General features: G+C 39.8%; 1 protein-coding gene across 2 annotated transcripts in view; it reads left to right on the top strand.

Annotated features, from left to right (window-relative positions):
- LOC123973492 (receptor tyrosine-protein kinase erbB-4-like) overlaps positions 1-20219 on the top strand; it is a 366438-nt gene extending 346219 nt beyond the window's left edge. For both annotated transcript variants that reach the window (XM_046053563.1, XM_046053564.1), the window contains 8 exons: positions 3664-3819; positions 5499-5574; positions 8338-8484; positions 10471-10568; positions 11102-11272; positions 15433-15682; positions 17255-17383; positions 17615-20219. In XM_046053563.1, the coding sequence (XP_045909519.1) occupies positions 3664-3819; positions 5499-5574; positions 8338-8484; positions 10471-10568; positions 11102-11272; positions 15433-15682; positions 17255-17383; positions 17615-18285 (1698 nt within the window). In that variant the 3' untranslated portion in view covers positions 18286-20219. The remainder of the gene's footprint in view (positions 1-3663; positions 3820-5498; positions 5575-8337; positions 8485-10470; positions 10569-11101; positions 11273-15432; positions 15683-17254; positions 17384-17614) is intronic.
- Positions 20220-20688: the final 469 nt, after the last annotated feature.

Here is a 20688-nt window from a genome sequence, read left to right as displayed (position 1 = left end):
ACATAACATGAAACTAGCTAGTGCAATGTGATAGTATTCAGCTCATGCAGTTGGTGTGAACGTTGGTCTCTTCTTTGCATGCAAAAACACAAAAAGAATAATAATGTTTTTTAATGTGGCTTTAAAAATGTAGGCCTGTCACAAAGTGAAAGCTGTGTACTTATGGTTTGTGTAACAGACTGGTAAACTGGAATTGTATTTTCCTGAAGTTCCCCGTGATTCAATGCCTTGACGCTTCTGCTCCTAGCATTGAGATTTTTTCCCTGGCTTTCCCATGTAAAATCTTCATGTGCAGGGTTTAGGGCATAGGCCTGATCCCTCCTGATTGGAAAGCAGCCTATATCTGGAGGTGTGATCATAACAGAGTCTTTCTGAAGGCCGTAGATTTTCTCTGGTGGCAGGCTTACCTGAAACACAGCTTCCAAAACAGCTTCCACAGCCTGGCTGTCGCATTCAGGTTTGCCACAATTACAAACCACTGGCAGTGAGTTGTTTTCATCATGTCCACATGGGAGGGCAGTAAATGTGAGCAACCGAGTGAGGGGAAAAAAAAGTTTGTTCCTCACGCACGTCTGCAGCCACATCCCCCTCTGCACACTTCCATCTCCTCCCCCTCTCAATCTCATTCTGCTGGCAAATTAAAATTCACGGGTTGCCAAGCCATCCATTCTCCCTCCACTGCTTAATTGTCTCGAAAATTGAGGAGATTACCAGGCGCGATTTATGTACAAATAAGAATCCGTCAGAAACCTGGCAGAGTATACCATAACTAACACACACACACACACACACATAGACCTCATGATTTTGGAGCTGTGGGCAATGAGTGACATCGGATACCTCAAATCCCAACCTCTGGTCTTTTCAAAGCTACCCCTTCGGTATATCATCGGGATCAGCTGGACAAGTGACTCACACAGAGAAGAATGAAAATCCAACAGGTATTTTGATGCTGATCAGCATCCTCTTTGTCTACATTAATATCACTTTTCTTAACACGTATTCTCCCTTGACTTTGAATACCAGGTCACACTGCAGCCTGTACACCCAACATCATTGTTACTGTTAGTGCCAGCAACGCTGGGCGACTGTGGCTCAGGAAGTAGAGCAGGTTGCCCATTAATCGGAAGGTCGGCAGTTCAATCCATGGCTCCTCCAGGCTGCATGTCGAAGTGTCCTTGGGCAAGATACTGAACCCCGAATTGCCACTGTTCCACCAGTGTGTGAATGGTGAATGCAGATGTAGTGTAAAAGCGCTTTGAGTGGTCGAAAAGACTAAAAAGGCGCTATACATTTACTGGTATCAGCTAATTTCAGCTAGGAGATTGTGCTGGTACTGGCTGCTAAAAAAGTCGTTACATGTCAGCAGGTGAGGTATATATGAATATGGCAAATTATAGACTTTCTATTAGACTTGTAAGCAGCAGAAAGTGTATAGCTCATACTGTGCTTTTACAACCAAATTTGTTGGCAGTCATTGTTGCATTAGAAAATTGGAAAACATTTTTTTATTATTAACTTAAATGAAGCTGCAAGGAGTTCATAAATCCAGTAACGTATTGTTAAGTTGGCAACGATGGTTAGCAGCTGACCTAACATTTGGCTCACAAGAGCTTATTGAGCTTGTGGCAATAATATTCCTACAAGCAAACACCAACAGCAGTTAAAATAATGCCAATTACTGGCTACTTCAACATCCTACTACAAGCTATCAGTGAGTGTGCTGTGCACTTTGCCAAGTTTCCATAATTCATATGAGGTATTTTTAGTTTAGAGCTTCATTGGGTCTGGCACAGCCTCTGTCTGAAATAATTTACCAACATTATTGCCCTGTATGCAACAGTTTGGTTCGTGTTAAAGTTATAAACAGAGATGCAATAAAACAAAATACAACAAAAAAAAACAAGCACAAAGAAATCCTTACTTTCGATGAAGCCCTTTCACTGCTGCCAATCTTCTAATCGATCAATGTCATGACCTGAACTGATGAAACTGCCAAATTAATCTTACTGTCAGTAAAATCAGAACACATCTCTGACACCACAATTTAGCTGGTGGCCTGTGGCCTATTCTAACAGGATCTTTGTCCGTCCATCCATGCATCCATCCTGTCAGGCAGGCATCTCAATCATGATGTCAGTTTGAATAATGTAGTGAAATGAAATGGCAATTCAGTCAGATTATCAGGCTAGAACTTATTGGGCATCTTGAACATGTCCTGACTAAATCTCCTGCCATTGGGGAGGCCAATTCCAGTCCACAAGATTCGCCACATTATCTGAATAGATGAGAATGGATATCATTCTTGGTGGGCCTGTTTTGGTGGGTGTAATATCCAATACTTATGCATTTGACTCAAAACAGTTCACAGCGTTACAGTGTGTGTAAGAGAGAGAGGCAATAACTTTATATCATTTTGGTCATGTAATGTCTAAAGTCTGCACTTTCCTTGTCTTTTTTTTTGTTTCATAGCTGAACATTGATAATCCTTTCTCAGTCCTTCTGTCAACTTCTTTCCACCACCCCTGTAACAAACGTGGGCCCACGCATTACACACGTGTGTCTCCCTGTGAGTTGCATGTCTGTAGATATGTGCAGGTGTGTGCTGAAACCACATGTTCTATCCTGGGAGAGAGCCAAAGGAGGCTCTGTGATTATAGCCTTAGCAATGTAATCTCACCTCTTAGACTGCTGCCTCTCAGCCCCACCTATCCACACTCCTCCTCCTTCATCCACTCCTCCTTTCATTCCAGCCCACTCCGGCTATATCCAATTTGTTATGGTTTCAAATAAGGCCTTGTTTTTCTGTGCTCTTGCCACTTCAAACAAAGTGGTTTCTGTTATTGCTCGTCCAATTTAAAATAGCCCCCTCCCCACCTCCCCATTTTTCTTTCCCTTCAGAGGTTCTATCGTTCCTTCTCTTCTGGTCTACTCGTGACCTGATGCACAATAGGCAGTAGATGTGTAACAGAAGATGCAGCAACTGTGTTCAATGTCTCAGTTGCAGTCCATGTTTAACGCTTGGTTTTGAGGGGCATCTATAAAGGGGGCAGAGATCCTCTAAAAATTAATTTTGTAGTTTTCTGTTCATCTGAACACCTAAGAATGTCAGAGAAAAATGACTTTGCCTTTGTTCAAGGCAAATAATCACTATTAATTAAAGTATGGACAGGGAGATAGAGCAGAGAGGTGGTTTCTTAATTGTTCAGTAAATTTATTGAATGAAATGTTTCACATCAACATTCCTCATTCCTATGGGTCCGGTTTTTTAATTGAAAACCTGCCTCTGGGTTGATGCTTATGGATGCTGCTGTTATTGCATCGCAGAGCATTTGGCAATTAAAGGGGCTTTTCCACAGTCTAGTTGTTGATTGATGCGAATTATAACCATAAAAATAACAATGTGGTGGTAATGATGATGACACAAATAATTATAGAAATTCTAATGGGGTCTTGATGGTGGTAGTGATCATAGTGATGATGATGATGAAGACAGATGGTGATGTTGAACAGGAGTCAGACTTGCGTGTGTGTGTGTGTGTGTGTGCGTCTTTATTCCGGTTTCTGCATACCAGTGCACATTCATGCCTGCAGATAGGTGTACTGTATATGAATGAACTCAATCGAAAATAATCGCTGTGTGTTTGTCTGTGTGTGCCGCAGGGGATGATGTATCTGGAGGAGCGTAGGCTGGTCCACAGGGATCTGGCAGCCCGAAATGTCCTGGTAAAATCTCCCAACCACATCAAGATCACTGACTTTGGTCTGGCTCGCCTGCTGGATGTCAATGAGAAGGAATATAATGCTGATGGAGGAAAGGTAAATCCTGTCATCACATTGTGACACGTGTAATTTTAACTATCTGACAAAATTGTCTACAATTGGCATCTTAAAGGAAGCATAAATACACCTTTGCTTACCTGCAGAGAGTTAAATGAGTGGATCAATACCACTTTCAAATCTGTACAGTAGACCTAATTGTGAAGCTATAGGTAGCAGCTGCTTAGCTAAAAATGTTTCATTTGTGCATACCCATGGGCTTTATGAATATTCAGAGAACATACAGAAAAGAAAAAATGAAACAAAAAGGAGGAAAATAACAGAGAGAGTTCTGGGTTGAGTCAGAGGCTGAGCTGAACAAAAACACACAAACACACTCCCACAGAAATGATTGGTAGCCTACATTGGTAGCTAGCTTATTGCTAATGTCTGTAGATAACTGTGGTCAAATATGTGCAATTGACGAAAGGCAAAAATTTGCTTAAAGAAATTAGCAAAATGTCAAACTATTCATTTAAAAAAAATTGTATTAGGAAATTAAAAAGAATATTAGTGTATTAGTAATAATCTGTGTAGCTGCTAATATTATTCAACCAGTATTGGTAGTCTTAGTATAGGTGGTTGTTGTGGTATAGTTGCTTTTCTTTAACCATCTGCTGTTTGTATTTGGTTTAAGAGGCTCATTGCAATACAAAATTATTGGATTACTGTTTTGGACCATACCATTGACATGTTGTAACAAAAAACAATAGAAATTAACATTAATTAGGTTTTTCTATCCAGAGGGAGGTACCCATCACAAAGGACAGTTTTAGTGGAGTCTCTGAGATACTATTCTGCTCTATTGAACCGTTTTATTTACTTTTGGGGAATGGGGATCTCGAAACCCCATAAACGTAGTAAACAAATATGTCCTTGGAGCTCTCTGTACATGGGCTTCTGGCCTCTTCAAATCTTTGTTCATCCTTTTCCTCTTTTGTATTTTGTTTTTAAACCCTCTCTTCTCAGGAAAGCCTATTTCATCCTCTCTCAACCCCCTTTCTAGTCTGTCCATCATGGTTTGTGTCTTCGCTGAGCATTCTGGTATTATCCCTTCCACTGAGAGAAAGACAAACACACTCTAACCTTCGACATCCCCTTCCCCTCAACATCTATCACTGTAATCAATAGAATTGGCCTTCAAATCTAATCACAGTGTTAAGCTGCATCCCAGACTGCCCTGCCATTTGCCCCACCTTATTGCAATACAGCTGGAGCTTGTGTGTGTGTGTGTGTGTGTGTGTGTGTGTGTGTGTTTGTCTTTTCTTTCATCAAACCTTGTTTTTCTTCATTCTGTCATACCTCTCTTCTCTCTAACGTGGTTTGCACAGTCAGCTCTGCCAAACAGTTCACTGTATGCAACGCCTTGCCAACAGGTGATCCAATCTGAGTTTGAATGCAAAGCTTAAATCGTCAGTTTCCTTTTCAAATTCATTTGAAGAAATATCAAAAAAAAAAAAAAAAAGAGGGTCACACAGAAATGTCATTCAGTAGATAGATAGATAGATAGAATATTTCTGAGTGCGACCCTCCTTTTCCTTATATGGATACATGCATCTAGGATAACGCACCAGTCAGTCCGAGAGCAGTTACAACCAAGAAAGAGATTGTTGTCAGTTATTTTTTATGGTCAATGTTTCATGTACATCGCACTGATGTGTTATGCTTCTACCTGGCAGATGCCTATCAAATGGATGGCCCTGGAGTGTATCCATTACAGGAAGTTTACACATCAGAGTGACGTTTGGAGTTACGGTAAGCTTCAAAATAGCCTTTGAGAAAACTTGCATGATGTGGACAAAACCAATAGGGCCATAATTTGTTTAGATATCAGGCAGACCAAATGTATTTCTTCATTGATTGTCTTTTAAAATCACATTAAAGCACATTCGTTGCTGAAGGACGTGTTAAAGTGGCCAAATGCTGGATGGTCAATATTTTTCTTCTACTTAATGAGAGTCCCAACATTGGTCCCGCAAATACGAGGGGTTGTAGCCAAAATGTTTTGGACCTCTGTTGTCAAACATCCATACATACAGCACACTGTATAAGAAATATGGGTGCCATGTTTCATTCTGCTTTAACATAATCCCATTGTTATAAGTAGATTTTCTACATTGGGTCATCAGCGAAAATGAAACCTTTTCTCTATTTTGGAGATGTGAAGATCTTGCATGCTTTTATCTCTTCATGTGGAACTCAGTCGTGCATATCGCAGCTATTTCAAAATGCAGAGAGTTTTGCTGGTAGAACTCTCCTGTGTTAACCTCCCTTTACTGGTTAGCCATGAAATATGGACTTGATTTTAACATTCTTCTATGTGTTTTTTGAAACACATAAAGTGGCCGGCACCACCTTTGGGCCTGTGTCCACCAATGCGTTTTTTACCAGCTGAAAAGCCACCTGCTCTTCTGAAAACGCCTAGCTGGGAGCGGTAGGGTGCGTTTTGGAGGCGCAGTGTTTTTTTCCGAGACGCTGTGGTTGCTATGATACATAATTTCCGTGGAGGTGATGTGCTGCAAGTAGGGTAGCCTACTTAGGCTAATTTTAGTGAATGTACAAATGTCACCACAAAGTATCTAGGCCTACTTGCTCTGGCCTTTGCTCTGCATGAAGAGAAGACTGAAACATGAGAGTACAGACTGTCCGTACGCGGGTTCATGAGATTTTGCGGGCGAGGAAACACCTCGGCGAGTAGGTACATTGTGTCGTCACGCTCCTGCCGTTTTTACCAGCTTGGAAAAACGCGGTGCTCCCATTGCAATGAATTGAAAATAGACGCTGGCGTCAGAAAAAAACGCTTTGGTGGAAACGGGCCCTGAGTCCTCTCTCTTAGTACTCTCAGTCCACAGGTGACTGAGCATTTTCCATTGCTGCACCCAGACTGGAACAGTTTACCCCTCACTATCATGTCTTCCTCGTCTATCCCCACTATTTATTCCTGTCTTTTTTTAATTTAGTCTATGCTTAAGACCCCTTTTTTACAACTGCATTTAATTATTAATACAACTATATGGTTGCTTTAAGTTTATATCTGTTAGTTAGCTACCTATTTAGTCATTTGAATTAATCAATTGTATTTAAATTTTCTCTGTAAAGAACTTTTGTCAACACTCGTTTAAGTGTTTTCTATAAATAAATGGAAGTATTTTTTTAAAGTACATAGTAAGTGGTATGTGTACATGCACTGTAGCCTTAAAAGGTGGTTTTTCAGCCTGCGGCAGAAGATGGGCGGTGACTCTGCTGTCCTGACTTCAGTGTGGAGTTCATTCCACCACTGTGGGGTCAGAGGAGAGCCTTCACTGAGATTAGCAAAACACTGGGTCCACTGAGTGACAGCGTCTGCACTTGTCCAGGCAGAGAAGTACAATGGTTGCACCGTATACTGCTAAAACAAACAGAATAGTAAGATGTAGGCAGAGGCAAGGAAAAGACATTAAAAAGAAGATATCAGATGCTGTAATATGCAAGTTAATGTAGTAAAGGCATAAAGTGTGCATTGCGTGGAAAATCCAGACCGTTTGCCAGCCGGGCAGGCAATATATGGATGTAAGGCAGCTGTTTTACCACCGTAGCAGTACTGACACAAGAGAAGTGTGTTGATATCCACTAACCTGCTTAACCATGTAGCAATCACAATCACTGTAAAAATGCAAACTGAGTAATCTACTCCTTCAACATGTATAATATTAAAATCAGTCTTTGCAGCCATCAGTGTATCACCAAGATTTAAATCTAGAGACCAATCCCTGTTAACCTTCAGTCTTGTAAGATGTATAAGAAGTCTACCAATGACTCTCAATGAGTCAGTTAAAAAATGATTTTCAAAAAAAAAAGCCAGATGGGTCATATCAAAGAGAATAATCAGTGTTTGATTAAAAGTATCAATATGGCTTAGTGCCTCCATGTCCCCAGTGTTCCTCTGTGACCGGGGGCTATTATACTTCCATCTTATAGTGTGCATTAACTCTGCTTAGCACTCATTAGTTCATTAACACTAACATGATTAAGGCTCAAGAGTGCTGAAAGTTCAGATTGACTGGTGACTTTCAAGACTCTGATTAGTTCCTCTTTTCGACGCATCTTCGGTTCTCTGTTGGCTTGTCCTCTTATCTTGTCCTCTCTTCTTTGCCCTTTGTTTTTTTGCTTCCTTTTTTCCTCTACTTGTATTATGTCCTGTCTCTTCATCCTATTCCCTCTGATCTCTCACATCTCTGCTTTTCCTCTTTCTTCTTTTTTTCTTTCTCTTTCCATTTCTTTACTTTTCTCTTCTCTACTCTTGCTGTATACCCCCTCTCAACTCTTTAATCTTCTTTACTCTCTTCTTAACTTTCTTAACTCTCATTTCCTCTCATCACATTTGTACTTGTCTTTTCTCTACGTATTCTTTTCTCCATGAACATCTTTTCTCTTTCGGCTGTACTTTCCCAACTTCTCCTGTTTCTTTTTCTTATTTTTACGTCATCTCCTCTGTTTTTCTTTTTTCTCTCTTCCTCCTTCCCTCTTCTTCTTTTTAAGGGGTAACCATCTGGGAGGTGATGACATTTGGAGGGAAGCCATACGATGGGATTTCCACCAGAGATATCCCAGACCTGCTAGAGAAAGGAGAGCGTCTTCCTCAGCCTCCCATCTGCACTATAGACGTTTACATGGTCATGGTGAAATGTAAGTAGATCCTCAGGGTGGGCAAAATACCAGAAACAACACCACCACAAACCACAGCCTCTAAGATTATCATTAACATCTTTCTGAAAGACTCAACAAATATTTTACTTTATAAGCTACAAAAACATCTACTGAACAGAGCTTCTATATGTTATTGGAGTATAGTGTACATGATTCCCAGCTTGTGTACATCCACTGTATTTTAAACAGTAGAATAGGCAATGGCTTTTAAGAGTGAAGAGAGGAACAACAGGTTTTTTAGTTAAAGCAGGAAAAAACAATTACACTTTTATTGAGTGATTTACAAAAGAAACAGGCTGTTTTTAAAGCCAAAATAGTACAATTCTAACGTTCAACTCTGCTATTTTTTAGTTTATCTTTTCAGCTGATTGTGTTATAGTATGCATGCCACTGAAAATTCTGTCTGATGGCAATAATAGTGAGAAACCCTTCAAAAATAACAAAGTTTTGGAGAAGTTATGGTAGAAGATGAGTTACGAGCACATTTTTCCGAGCTGGGTTTGACCCCAACCACCAACATGTTGGCCTTATTGGTGGGTGACTGCTGTCATGCCGTCACGCAATGGGGTCACAGGTGGCGTTGTAACCTCTGGCCACTGCTGCCAGGACAAAGACTTGGTGCCAGCGCCACCACGGCCTTGTCCTCTAGTGTCCAAGCTGCAGCCTCTGGCCCTCACTGTCACCTTGGCTCTTACTGACACCCTGAACCTGCGCCAACCTGGCAAGCAGACACACGCACACACAGCGGGGTGAGGTCACTGTCACCTGCCTTGTATATGCTGCCTTTTTTTTCTTTTTGCACCACTACACATGCAGAAATCATACACCCAAATACACAGACACATGGTGCACTGTGCACATGTGGTGGAAATGTACTTCCTTCACTACTCCAGGCTTTATTGCCATGAAACTAGGCACCAAGATAAAAGATGATCGTTTTTACACAGGAGATCTCTTGTATCTGTATGTTTGTGCTTGTTTGTAAAGCCACATCTCTCTGTCTTTCAATCTCTATCTCTTATTTCCCTGGATACCTAAACGGGCTCTGCTCAGGGCCAGACCACATGATTGCTTTGGCATCGTACTCGTGCTCACAGAGAAACTGGCAGAAGAGCACACCACTCCATATGGCCATTCTAGTGATAAAACAGTATTTATCTTTAGATTGGAAAAAGTGATTACAATAAAGAGAACTTAATTAAAAATTCTGTAATTGTTCATTATGGAACAAACAAGAATGTTTTATATAGTGGAAACTTGTTAAAATGGAAAATGGAAGTGTTTATTTATTACCTGTGTTTTTTTCATCATGATGACAAAATGACAGGTTGTTATAGGTTATTCATGTTGCTTGGTTTTTTCATAAATCAGTGGAAGTAAACATGGCTTGACTTTTAGTAATTTAGTGTTCACATGCTTGCAACATTACACATGGCACAGCTGGAATGAGTGGGTGGGTTGGGTGAAATTAGGCGGAGTACTGATCTTATTTAGAAGGTAGAGATGATGTTGTAGCCTTTTACACAGTTTTCACTTCACATGCACTTGTACTTAAAATGAAAATTATATGTTATCTACAGTATGGCTCAAAGGATTTATATCGAAGTCAAATTATTATTAATGCTTTTATGCAAATAGCACAGAAAACATGGCATACATATTTTACATAGTCTGCGTAGGCAGAACCTTTGACACCAAAGTGTGAAGAATACAGAAATGCCCTGCTTGATCACCACTGACATGTACTGTACATACTGCACCTTTCCTCCCACTTAGATGCAGTTAAGTTCACAGAGAGTCATGAAATAAATTGATGTTGATGGGTGTAGATGAGGTTTTTGCTTACTGCTGAGAATAATATACTTTGGGAAACCGTGCACATTATTATATACTCCATATACATAATATGGTATGTTTGTATTCGGAACCTCATACTGGTCAGACACTAACAGGCACATATTTTAGGCTGGATGATTGATGCAGACAGTCGGCCCAAGTTCAAGGAGCTGGCTGCAGAGTTCACTCGGATGGCTCGTGATCCCCAGAGATACCTGGTCATCCAGGTGGGTAAAACTTGATGACATATGTACATGACTATGGTTGTTTCTGTTCATCCGTTCTGCTTGTTTTTGTGTCATTTTCTAAAATTGTGCAAATTTATTCAGGGTTTAGGTAATTGATGACATTAATATCCATTACAAATGACATTTTACATCGCTTATTTCTTTTTGAGAAAATACCCTGCCATCTCACTACATTATTTGTGTTATACCCACTAGGTCTTAAATTAGTCAACAAACATAGCTAAGCCTACAACATTAGCAGAAGTCATGACACAAATATTTATATGATGCTTTTAAAAGAAATCCCAAAGCATTTATTTCTCTTTTCAAGTCATAGTTACCATCTTGCTTATTATTCTGATATTTCTAAAATAACTTGAGTGAAAAATGGTACATGTCGCCAATTACAATGGAAAGGGCCTTAAATGTGACACAATTAAAAAACTGATTAGTCACATTATGTTTTCTATCATTAATTAATATTACAAATTACTGAACACACATGTTGTATACCCACACACAACTTTTCTCAGGGTGATGACCGTATGAAGCTACCTAGTCCAAACGACAGCAAGTTCTTCCAGAGCCTCCTGGACGAGGAGGAGCTGGAGGACCTGATGGATGCTGAAGAGTACCTGGTGCCCCACTCCTTCAACATTCCACCACTGGCATATACTCCCCGCACACACATGGACACCAACAAGGTATTTCTGTCCAAATATCTCAAAGAATAGGTTCACAATATTTCAAGTCTCTCTTATAACAACAGTCAGGAGCCCATATGTACAGTGTACATAAGGGCTTTTATGTTTGCTTGCTGTAATAATTCCTCCCTTTCATACCGGCCAGTAGAAAATCACTTCCTAATGTGCTTTCAATTAAAGTGATGGGACAAAATCCACAGTCACGTGTTGAAAATCACATGTGATTTCATTAGTATTCCTACCATAGTGGTTGTGATGGTGGACAGTCTAAGTGTTTTAGATACAGCCACTTAGTAAGTGACACAATCTATAGCTTTAAGCGTTGTTTTTGTTTGCTTTGACTTCTATTTATTGGAGAATTCAGATAAAATGCAAAGTATCCATAAAGCAAGCAGTAATCGTTGGAACAGGTGGTGCAAATTACCTCTGTCGCATGGGTTGTCTGTATACCAGCCATTTAACCCAACATTATTTCAGATCAAGTTTTCAGTTCATTGCACCTTTGTCGAGATCCAGCAGCCTCCACACAAAACTGGGCACATTTACAGAAGCTACAATTCCTGGACAGCTATCCAGGAAATAGTGGGTCCAAGAGTTCTCTGAAAGGACAGCAAGTCTCCTTCACTAAAACTGGCTAAAGTGGTTTATTTAATTGCATAGTTTACATTGTAATTCATTACAGATTATTATGTTTTGTGTTATGACTGTGGCAGCTATGAATTCTATAGTAGAGCAAGATTGCTTTATAAATGCAAATTTTCTCCCCAGTAATGATTACACTTCCTTCCCTGTATTGTCCAACCAGTAAGAGGTTTTTATAGAAATTATTCTTAACAAACAGACTATAAGCTATAACCTCTATTTGTGCTGAGCAAGGCATTATGCTTAAGAAGAATCTTTGCTTTATTTCTTGTACTTTAACTGAATATCCATACTACGGTGGTGGCAAATGTTTTGATTAAGAAGAACAGATAACTATTAAATCTACACATCCCAAGTGTATTGTTTGCTTCTGCATTTTTAAAGTGGTCAAAAGTTTATCTGTTTATTGATGCAAGTACTACTTTGGCTTAGTTTTCCAACATCAGTGATAAGCTAAATTGTTTTAATGATGTATGTTCCTGAACCTCAGAAGATCCTGTCAGAATATTTTCTAAATAAAAGCATTCATTGCAGTAAGTGTGATTATAGGAGATCCAAACGTAAAAAGTATGAAAATACTATCGTAACTCTTTTGCCTCTTTTAATAAACTAGGCAAGTGAAGTTCCCCAGGACATTGAATCAGTTTGCAGAAACTTGAGTGTAAATAAACTCACATGACCCTTACTGTCTGTATTGCTCCTAACACATAGGCTAAAAGAAATGATGAAAATATAGTGGTTAGTTATGTTTACTTGTTGGCCCAAAACTTCCATGTTACTTTTATATTGCTCATGTTTTGGGAGAGAAGCCCAGCTGTCACACATGTGCATTTCAACTCTTCTGTCAGTCAGTCAGGAAGGAACATTCACTCTCCTTGACCATCTCCGCAGTCCAGAAAAAAACATTCTGCATGTATCTCCCATAATTGTAATTAAATGTATAATCAGATTGTATGGTGAATCTATACACATAGACATACTGGTTTCTCCTACTGTATACTGCACAAAGGCTACTTGGAAGTATGCAGACTTGAACAAAAGGAAGCCCTACGTTCTATGGATGTTATGTATTTATTACTTGTATGTTGCTGGTTTATTGTAGAGTAAATTGGAATTTAGTTTAACTTACTAACTCACTTCAGTGTGCTTCATTGGCATGACTGTCAGGTGAAAAAGCGTCAAGCGTAATACAATTCAGTAACGTCATATTACCATATATTTTTGAGTGTAGCAGCAGAGTGATTGAACCATGATGGAAAAGGAGATAATATGAAGTCAAAGTAGTCACTCAAATCATTTAGATGGTCTCTAAAGTGATGTGGGAATGAGTTTTCTCAGCGTGTACTGCAGGACTCTCCTGTTCAAGCACAAAATATTAAGATCTTAAAACAGAACTCACACAGTTTTCTCAGTTTCGCTTTCATCTCCCTGTTGCTCTCTCCTTCGCTGTCTTTTCTTGGTCTTTTTCCATTGTGAAACTATGGTAATTGCCTTCCTCAAAATAGGGGTTTTCAGCCAAATTCCCTCAGTTCTTCAACTGTTCAAATGTTCATTGTCTATCTTTGGACTTAAATCTATCGCAAAACCAGTCACACAGCCAGGCAACTCAGCCATTTGGTATTCCAATATCCCCCTGTGTTTGTGTCAGGGTAAAAATGTCTTTTGAATGCCAATGACAGACATGAGTCCTTTTCCTACTCTGTTTGGTGTTTTTCACAGGGTGACAGATTATTTTTTTGCATAATATTTGTTATAGTTATGTTAAGATATCCTCCACAGTTTTTGGACTTTCTTATTGGGGTGGATACTAAATTAATTTGATTAGATACAGTGACATACAGTTACATAAATCATGTAGAAGATGGTAATGAACTCAATTATTGCAGCCAGCAAAATGCAGTATTTACACATAAATATAATCTTCACTTGCACAATTGTACAGCACAGCTGAAAGAGCTTTCCCCAAATTTACTCTCACACACATACACACATCATTAATATGCATCCTCACACCTAACTAACAATTTTGCAATAATTGTATGTTTAATAGTGACCAAGGCATTGGGCATAGCCACAAGCTCCTTCTGCTTTTTTACAGATAAACATTTGAAGGGGACACTTGTGTTTTTCCCATAGTTCACCCTATTTCCACGATGCCCATGATGGTCTTTCAGGCCAAGATTTAAAAAATTATGTGACTTTAATGACTTCAGACATTTTTTAAAGACATTTTGCTTTTGTGTTCAGGTTAGTGGTGGTATTTTCTGTTATAATATTGAGAGGGAGGAGGAGGTGTAAGTAAGGACTGAGAGAGGGTGAGTTAATAGATGTAGTTACGAGGGTAGGAAAAACAGGGTGAACTCTGGAGCAACTAGTACCTCCAGGCCTAAAGTACAGACAACTGCACCAGAAAGTAAGGAAGAAAGGAAGAATCCAACAGTGGTAGACAGACAATGAAAAAGAATGATTCAGTACACGCAGAAAATGAGCATGCCACTAAAAAAATCACTTTAAAGTTATTGATAGGTTTGGGCCTTTTGAAATCTCTCTTACTAGCATGGCATATAACCAAGGTTTGACCAGGACACACATTGTAGACAAACTTTAGATTGACATTATGTGCTGATACTTTGTGGTATCTTATTAAATTTGATAATTTACTGCCAAAAAAACTGAAAAAACTAAAAATAGGCAATATTTCCCCCATCAGGGACTGACCCATCTCTAATTTCCAATAAAAAGCTATTTGAGTCTGACTCTTGGTACAGGCTAGAGGAACCACTTTCTTGTGGTACACAGGATGCCAAACTTCATGAATAATTGGAGAAAATGATAAATAAATGAGGATGAAAACTGCGATAAGTGCAACAGGAAAAAAGATTTTCTGTCTTATTAGTATGATTACAGACTTCTCAGACACTGTGCAAGGGAAAGTAAATGAGGGGATGTAAAACAGAAAACAAACCTCTTGCTGGATACATGGGAGAAAAAGATAAATCAGAATAAAGCACCCAGTGAGGTTCTTAAAAGCCCTTTTTTGTTATGAACGTAGACACAAATGCACACAGCAGGGCAGGACTGATATGGCTACTTTAAGACTTTTCTGCATGGAGCCTTTTAATTAAAATCCTTTTAATTAAATTGTCATTGGCAGTCATGCTGCCATATCATTGTATGGCACTGCTGTTTGTCTCCCCTGCCTGTCACATTTAAATTATACAGATGAACAACGGTACAAAGAACTTGAATTGGCCATTTTTTGGACTTCTTGCACAAATACATTTTAAAATTCATAATATTTTTGTATGCTACTGGTTATTTTATTTTTATTATTTATTATAGACCAAAGATGGAACAGCACACAATTATTTACCCACTTTGTGAAACTTCTTTAATCATCCTTAGAAGACTTGTATTTGTCCCAGGGGATTTGCTTTGGCTTGGTCAATTTTAATTGTGTCCAACATCCCCGCCCCTCTGTCCTTGCGTTACCCTCTTCCTCCTCTCCTTCTACACAGAACCAGTTTGGCTACCAGGATCCTAGTTTCAGCATGGAGAATATGCTGGCCACCCTCCCCAGAGTGGTCTCTGTTCCACCTGTGTCTGGGGGCTGCCTCCCTCCACAAGACCTGGCCTCAGTGGGGCAGATTGGTGGTGGATTTGGCCGTGGCAACCAGGATGACCCTCGCTGCAATGGCACCCTGAGGAAGCAGGCCTCCCCAAGGTCAAGTACCCTTGGGGCTGGCTCAGCTCTCACTGCAGGACAAGGTAAAGCAAAGTGTTATCTGAATGTTGTGGAAACTGAGGAGAATAGTAATCTCTGTACTGTGTGTGTTACATCAAACCAGCCGGTGAGCAGAAGACAGTGTGAGAATGATGGATATTGTAACAGTCTGTAAAACAAAGGCATTACTTAAATTACCTGTTACAAATGTTTTTCCACACATTTAAATTGACAGTTAATTTGAATGAATTGTGCATTTTAGACATTTGACTGAAGTTTGTATGTTGAAATCTATTCTTACAGCCTTAATCAATAGAAAATCTAAAATATATTGTGGATCACATAGTACTGCTTTAACTTTTCAGGTTGTTTTATTTACTTATTACAACAAACTCCATAAATTAAAAAAGAATCAAAGAATATTTATATGATTCTAACACATTCTATGGTTGAGTGGATAGACCTTTAATCTCAGTGTTTCAGTTATTTGGTATGTAATAGTTTCGGTAAATTGTATTATCCATTTACAAGTTGTTGTATGGCCTTGTCTTTTTGTACACAATAAGCCTTTTCTGCACTTCCAGGAATAAACTCAAATATAGGGTGATAACGTTGAATTCACCATTTACAAATCTACCAATTACAACCTTAATGCATAAACCATCATTTGTATAATAACTCTACAATGAAAATCACCTTTAAGTGAGCAAACAGGCTTTTGCCCTTATTTCACTTTACCCTATCTGTGTTTCCTCATTTGTATTGTACTGTGCCAGTGGATCATTCACCATTAGATATTTTGCAAGACAAGAATGGAAAGCTAAGCTCATATCTAACATCTGTCTGGCAAAACCACAGGCAACAGGAGAGAACAAGGTGCAGTGGCAGCATGTAGTTCTGTTGAGCCCCAGAGCAAGATTTTTCAGGCCCATTTATGCCTCCTTTGCAGATTTGTTTGGGTAGAAAAAGGAGGAATAAAGCCTTAGGTAAGCTTTATAAATGTATGTGTATCTACCTACTGTGCATTCCTTGGAGAATAGTGGTAAGATGTAAGTGAAAAATGAAAATAAAAGGCATCTCAGGTCACTAAAACCCCTAATCCCCATAATGATGACATTAGCCACAGCCACGCCAGAGAGTTTAATCACAGGACATTATAGATAACAGCACACGACAATACATTAGGTTGAAAATGCATGTTGCTTGTTTAGTGGTGAAGAATGACTTGCATTAAAGCAAGGTTAGGTAACATTGGAGAAAGTAGCATGAGACAGACAGATTTAATAGTAGTATTCAACCAAAAAAGTCCCACCCCCTTCCTTCAGGCCTCCCACCTTCCAATCATTTCATTTGGTCCAAATGAAATGATTGGCTGGGCTTATTACAGGCCTGACACAGCTACAGATACCAGTTGTTTTTTAAATTCAGAGCATTTGATTTATTGGTTGTTGTCAGGGTGTAATGAGAATTTCAACAAACATAAAAAATGTTTCTGAAATACATTACCTACCCTATCTTTAAAAGGATTACGCAGATATAGTAGATGCCACCAATCTGTAATCTGTGGATTTGTAAAGTATCATATTTGCTTTCTTCCTGCCTTTTTGCTTACCAAGGTGGAAGGGAGGATAGTACTGGACAGCGTTACAGTGCCGATCCAACCGGTCTTTTAGCGGAACGAGGAGCAAAAGGTGACAAGGACCAGGATAGCTACATGACTGCCATGAGAGACAAGAACAACTCAGGTTATTGGGATTTGAGTACTCCTGAATTTGTCCATTAAGTTAGCAGATGTTTGGCCAGAGGGTAACGGAATAGAATACAATATCACACATTGATATATGATATGCTAACCCAAAGGCCATACGTAAGCATTAATTTAGTGTTACAGCATATGACTTTTTAGTTGATACAATAGCTGCAGCTTCAAAAGAGATGAAAAGATCTGATCTCATCATCCCCTTTTTTGTTTCCAGACTATCTCAACCCAGTAGAGGAAAACCCCTTTGTCACACGTCGTAGGAACGGTGACGCCCACGCAGTGATTGATGGAGCGAGTTGCCACACCCTGCACATGGCTGGAGCTGCTGCTGCACCCAAGAACCAGTCCGTCCACGGGGACGATGAGTATGTCAACGAGCCACTGTACCTGAATACCTTCCTTAACCCTGGGGACAAGAACGGATTGGCTGGCGCAGTCTCCGTCTCTGGGCCGGGGTCCTCTGCTGCCCAATCAGTATCGCAGACAGTCAACCCATCAACATCAAGCCACACAGTCTCCTCTTCTGGATATGTGGTACCCCCTGGCCACATCCCCCACCCATCGTATCCATCACACACCCTGCATCCGGGGCATTCAGGACACGCTCTACACTCAGGCATCACCAGCAGCACCATCATGTTTGATAAGAAAGGCAAGAAGGCGACTTTTGACAATCCTGAATACTGGCAGCACAGTCTACCCCCGAAGTCCTCACTGCACAACCCTGAGTACCTGCAGGACTGCAGCACACGCTTCTTCTACCGGCAGAATGGACGCATTCGCCCTGCTGTGGCCGAAAACCAGGAGTACTTGTCCGAGGCGGCTATGAAAGCTGGCAATGTGTTGCCACCCCCTCCATACAGACAGAGGAACACTGTAGTGTAGTGACCCACCTGTAGCACAGTGGAGGGATGAATAGAGGGATAAAGGTGGAGATTAATGGCCTCTCGTTTCCATGCAGTACTCCTCAACCTGGGTTCTGCTTGTACCCTCACTGAACACATCTCTCTGTTATGTCTGATTGCAGCTCTTTTATTCTGACTCTGAGGTTCTGCCTTTTCTTGACAGGACAACAATAACTTCTCACCTCACTTGACATTCATCTTTTTTAGCTCAGTCCTTGGCTATGAAAAGCAAGTAGAAACATCTGTTCGAGTTTTGTTCTGTTCTGGAGCACGGTGTCCTGCCATCTTTAGTATCAGAAAGCTAAAAAAAAAACCAACACAGTGAAAGACTGAAATTAGATGTTTAATAAGAGAAAAAGGAGAAATGAACTGAGTTTAGCCCAAAGAGAGGATTATCGCCATGACCTTACATGTTTTTATTTATCCACCCATGAATTACAGTTCATCGTGTCCTTTTAGCACATTTTCCACCTAGCTAGCTGTACACATTGAAGTATGCACACATTGCTATTGCCTGTGTGGAGTCTGTCTAATGACACATGCACATGGAGTTGTGTCGTGACTCACCAGCAAACCTGCAGTCATGCTGAAGAGCCCAGATGTGGCTTGGATGCTGTGCCCACACGCTTCTTTGACTTTTACATGTTGCTGCACCATTAATGGAATTCAAACATTTATCACACACAGCTCATATCATACCTAAAACATGTTAACATTCCTGCAGGCTTGACACACTAATAATAACATTAATCCATAAGTAAATACACACTGCTTGAAATATATTCTGGCGGGAAAGCTCAATTGACCTTGTGCTGGAAGACAGAGTGTGCCAATAATGGCAGTCAGTGGTGCAGCGCAGAGAAAGGGGTCAGCAGGAAAGTAAATGTCACCACTGTTTTATGGGAAGCTGTGATATCACCCAGCACCTGGTGGAAAGCATTCAACAGATTATTGACATGGCCAGGGTGGGATTTAAAAGGTTGACCGCTCAGAAGAAAACCCTTAACTTCCCACGTCGGTGTACCCTCTTGTCCCTCTTTCATCCACACCACTGCAGTCTGAAGAGCCAGCAAGCATCCACTTCAATATCACCTTCATAAGATCATTGTAAGCAGCATTGTGACTGACATAACCAATGGTAACTGCAATACAAGGAATAATGGATGAATGGAACTGGTGTTTGGGAATGGACAAATATTTTGACGGAGAAAAGAGCGTAAGGATGATGAAGAGCACATAAACCGAACATGAGGGAAAAATATTTTAGAATCTGGATCAGAATATAGTGTTTGTTTGTTTGTTTGTTTGTTTGTTTTGTCTTTTTCTTTTTAGACATCAGGGATCTGTTTACTTTGTCACCTTGTCTTACACCTATTCTTATGCCAACAGCACAGATACCCAGCCATGAAAGAGTATTGTGGAGATGGCAAAGAGGCTAACTGTGCAGAGCTGTAAATAATAACAATTACATGTCATTACCAGACAGAGACAATCCCAGAAAAAGGATCTGTGGAACAAGCTGTGTCTGGAAAAAGGTAAAAGATGGATAACATAATTTTTTTGAACCCTCTCTGTGTTTGTACTATTTTATGTCATAAAAACAAGAAATTTGACTTTGACCACACAGTCAAGAATAGAGGGCCTTGCTCTGTCTTTTAGGGTTCAGGTGGTTTGGGAGGGGAGACTGTTTATGGAGACCTCCTCCACATGTTTACCATGGAACACTGTAAGAAAATGGGAAACTTTATTTTTTATTGGTGTTTGACATTAACTGTGAGACATTACAAGTTATCACTGAAGCTACTGATGGCTAGCTTCCTGTACTCATACACTACTGGCAGATGCCACATTAAACTCTGATGGAGACCACTAGCATCTGTCGTCAAATGACTTTGAAGCCGAATTTAGGCTGGGGTTGATCGTTTAATAGCACTGACACAACCAAATGACTTTGCTGTTCAAAGTGCTCAAAGTGGTAATTCATTCATATTTTTTCATTATGTTGCAACTATAATTTTCAGTGATCGTTTCCACTGCTTTATATTATTTGTTTCATAAGACATTTTACTAACAAAGCAAAATCCCAACTCTCTAAAGAATATCTTTCTCTAAGAATAAGTAAAAGGTAAAGTTGGCCGATGTATGCAGGCAAAACAAGTAAGTCATTTTTTAGCACCAATTATACATAGGTAGCTATCCCTTTGATATGGCTTGTCTTTCTACACTATCGCAGGCAGTACTAACGGTATTTGATTTACAGGATTTTTGCATCAATGTGATGAAATACCTTGAATCTTTAGGTATTTAATTCACTGGATTAATGGAGTACTCCAGCAATTTAGCTTTCATAAAGTTTGGAGACTCACAGACAGATGAAAAGAGT

This window comes from Micropterus dolomieu, linkage group LG07 (genome assembly GCF_021292245.1).
Source record: "Micropterus dolomieu isolate WLL.071019.BEF.003 ecotype Adirondacks linkage group LG07, ASM2129224v1, whole genome shotgun sequence".
Taxonomy (NCBI): domain Eukaryota; kingdom Metazoa; phylum Chordata; class Actinopteri; order Centrarchiformes; family Centrarchidae; genus Micropterus; species Micropterus dolomieu.
The sequence above is the reverse complement of the archived record's forward strand: the minus strand, read 5'-3'. Positions and strand labels throughout refer to the sequence as shown.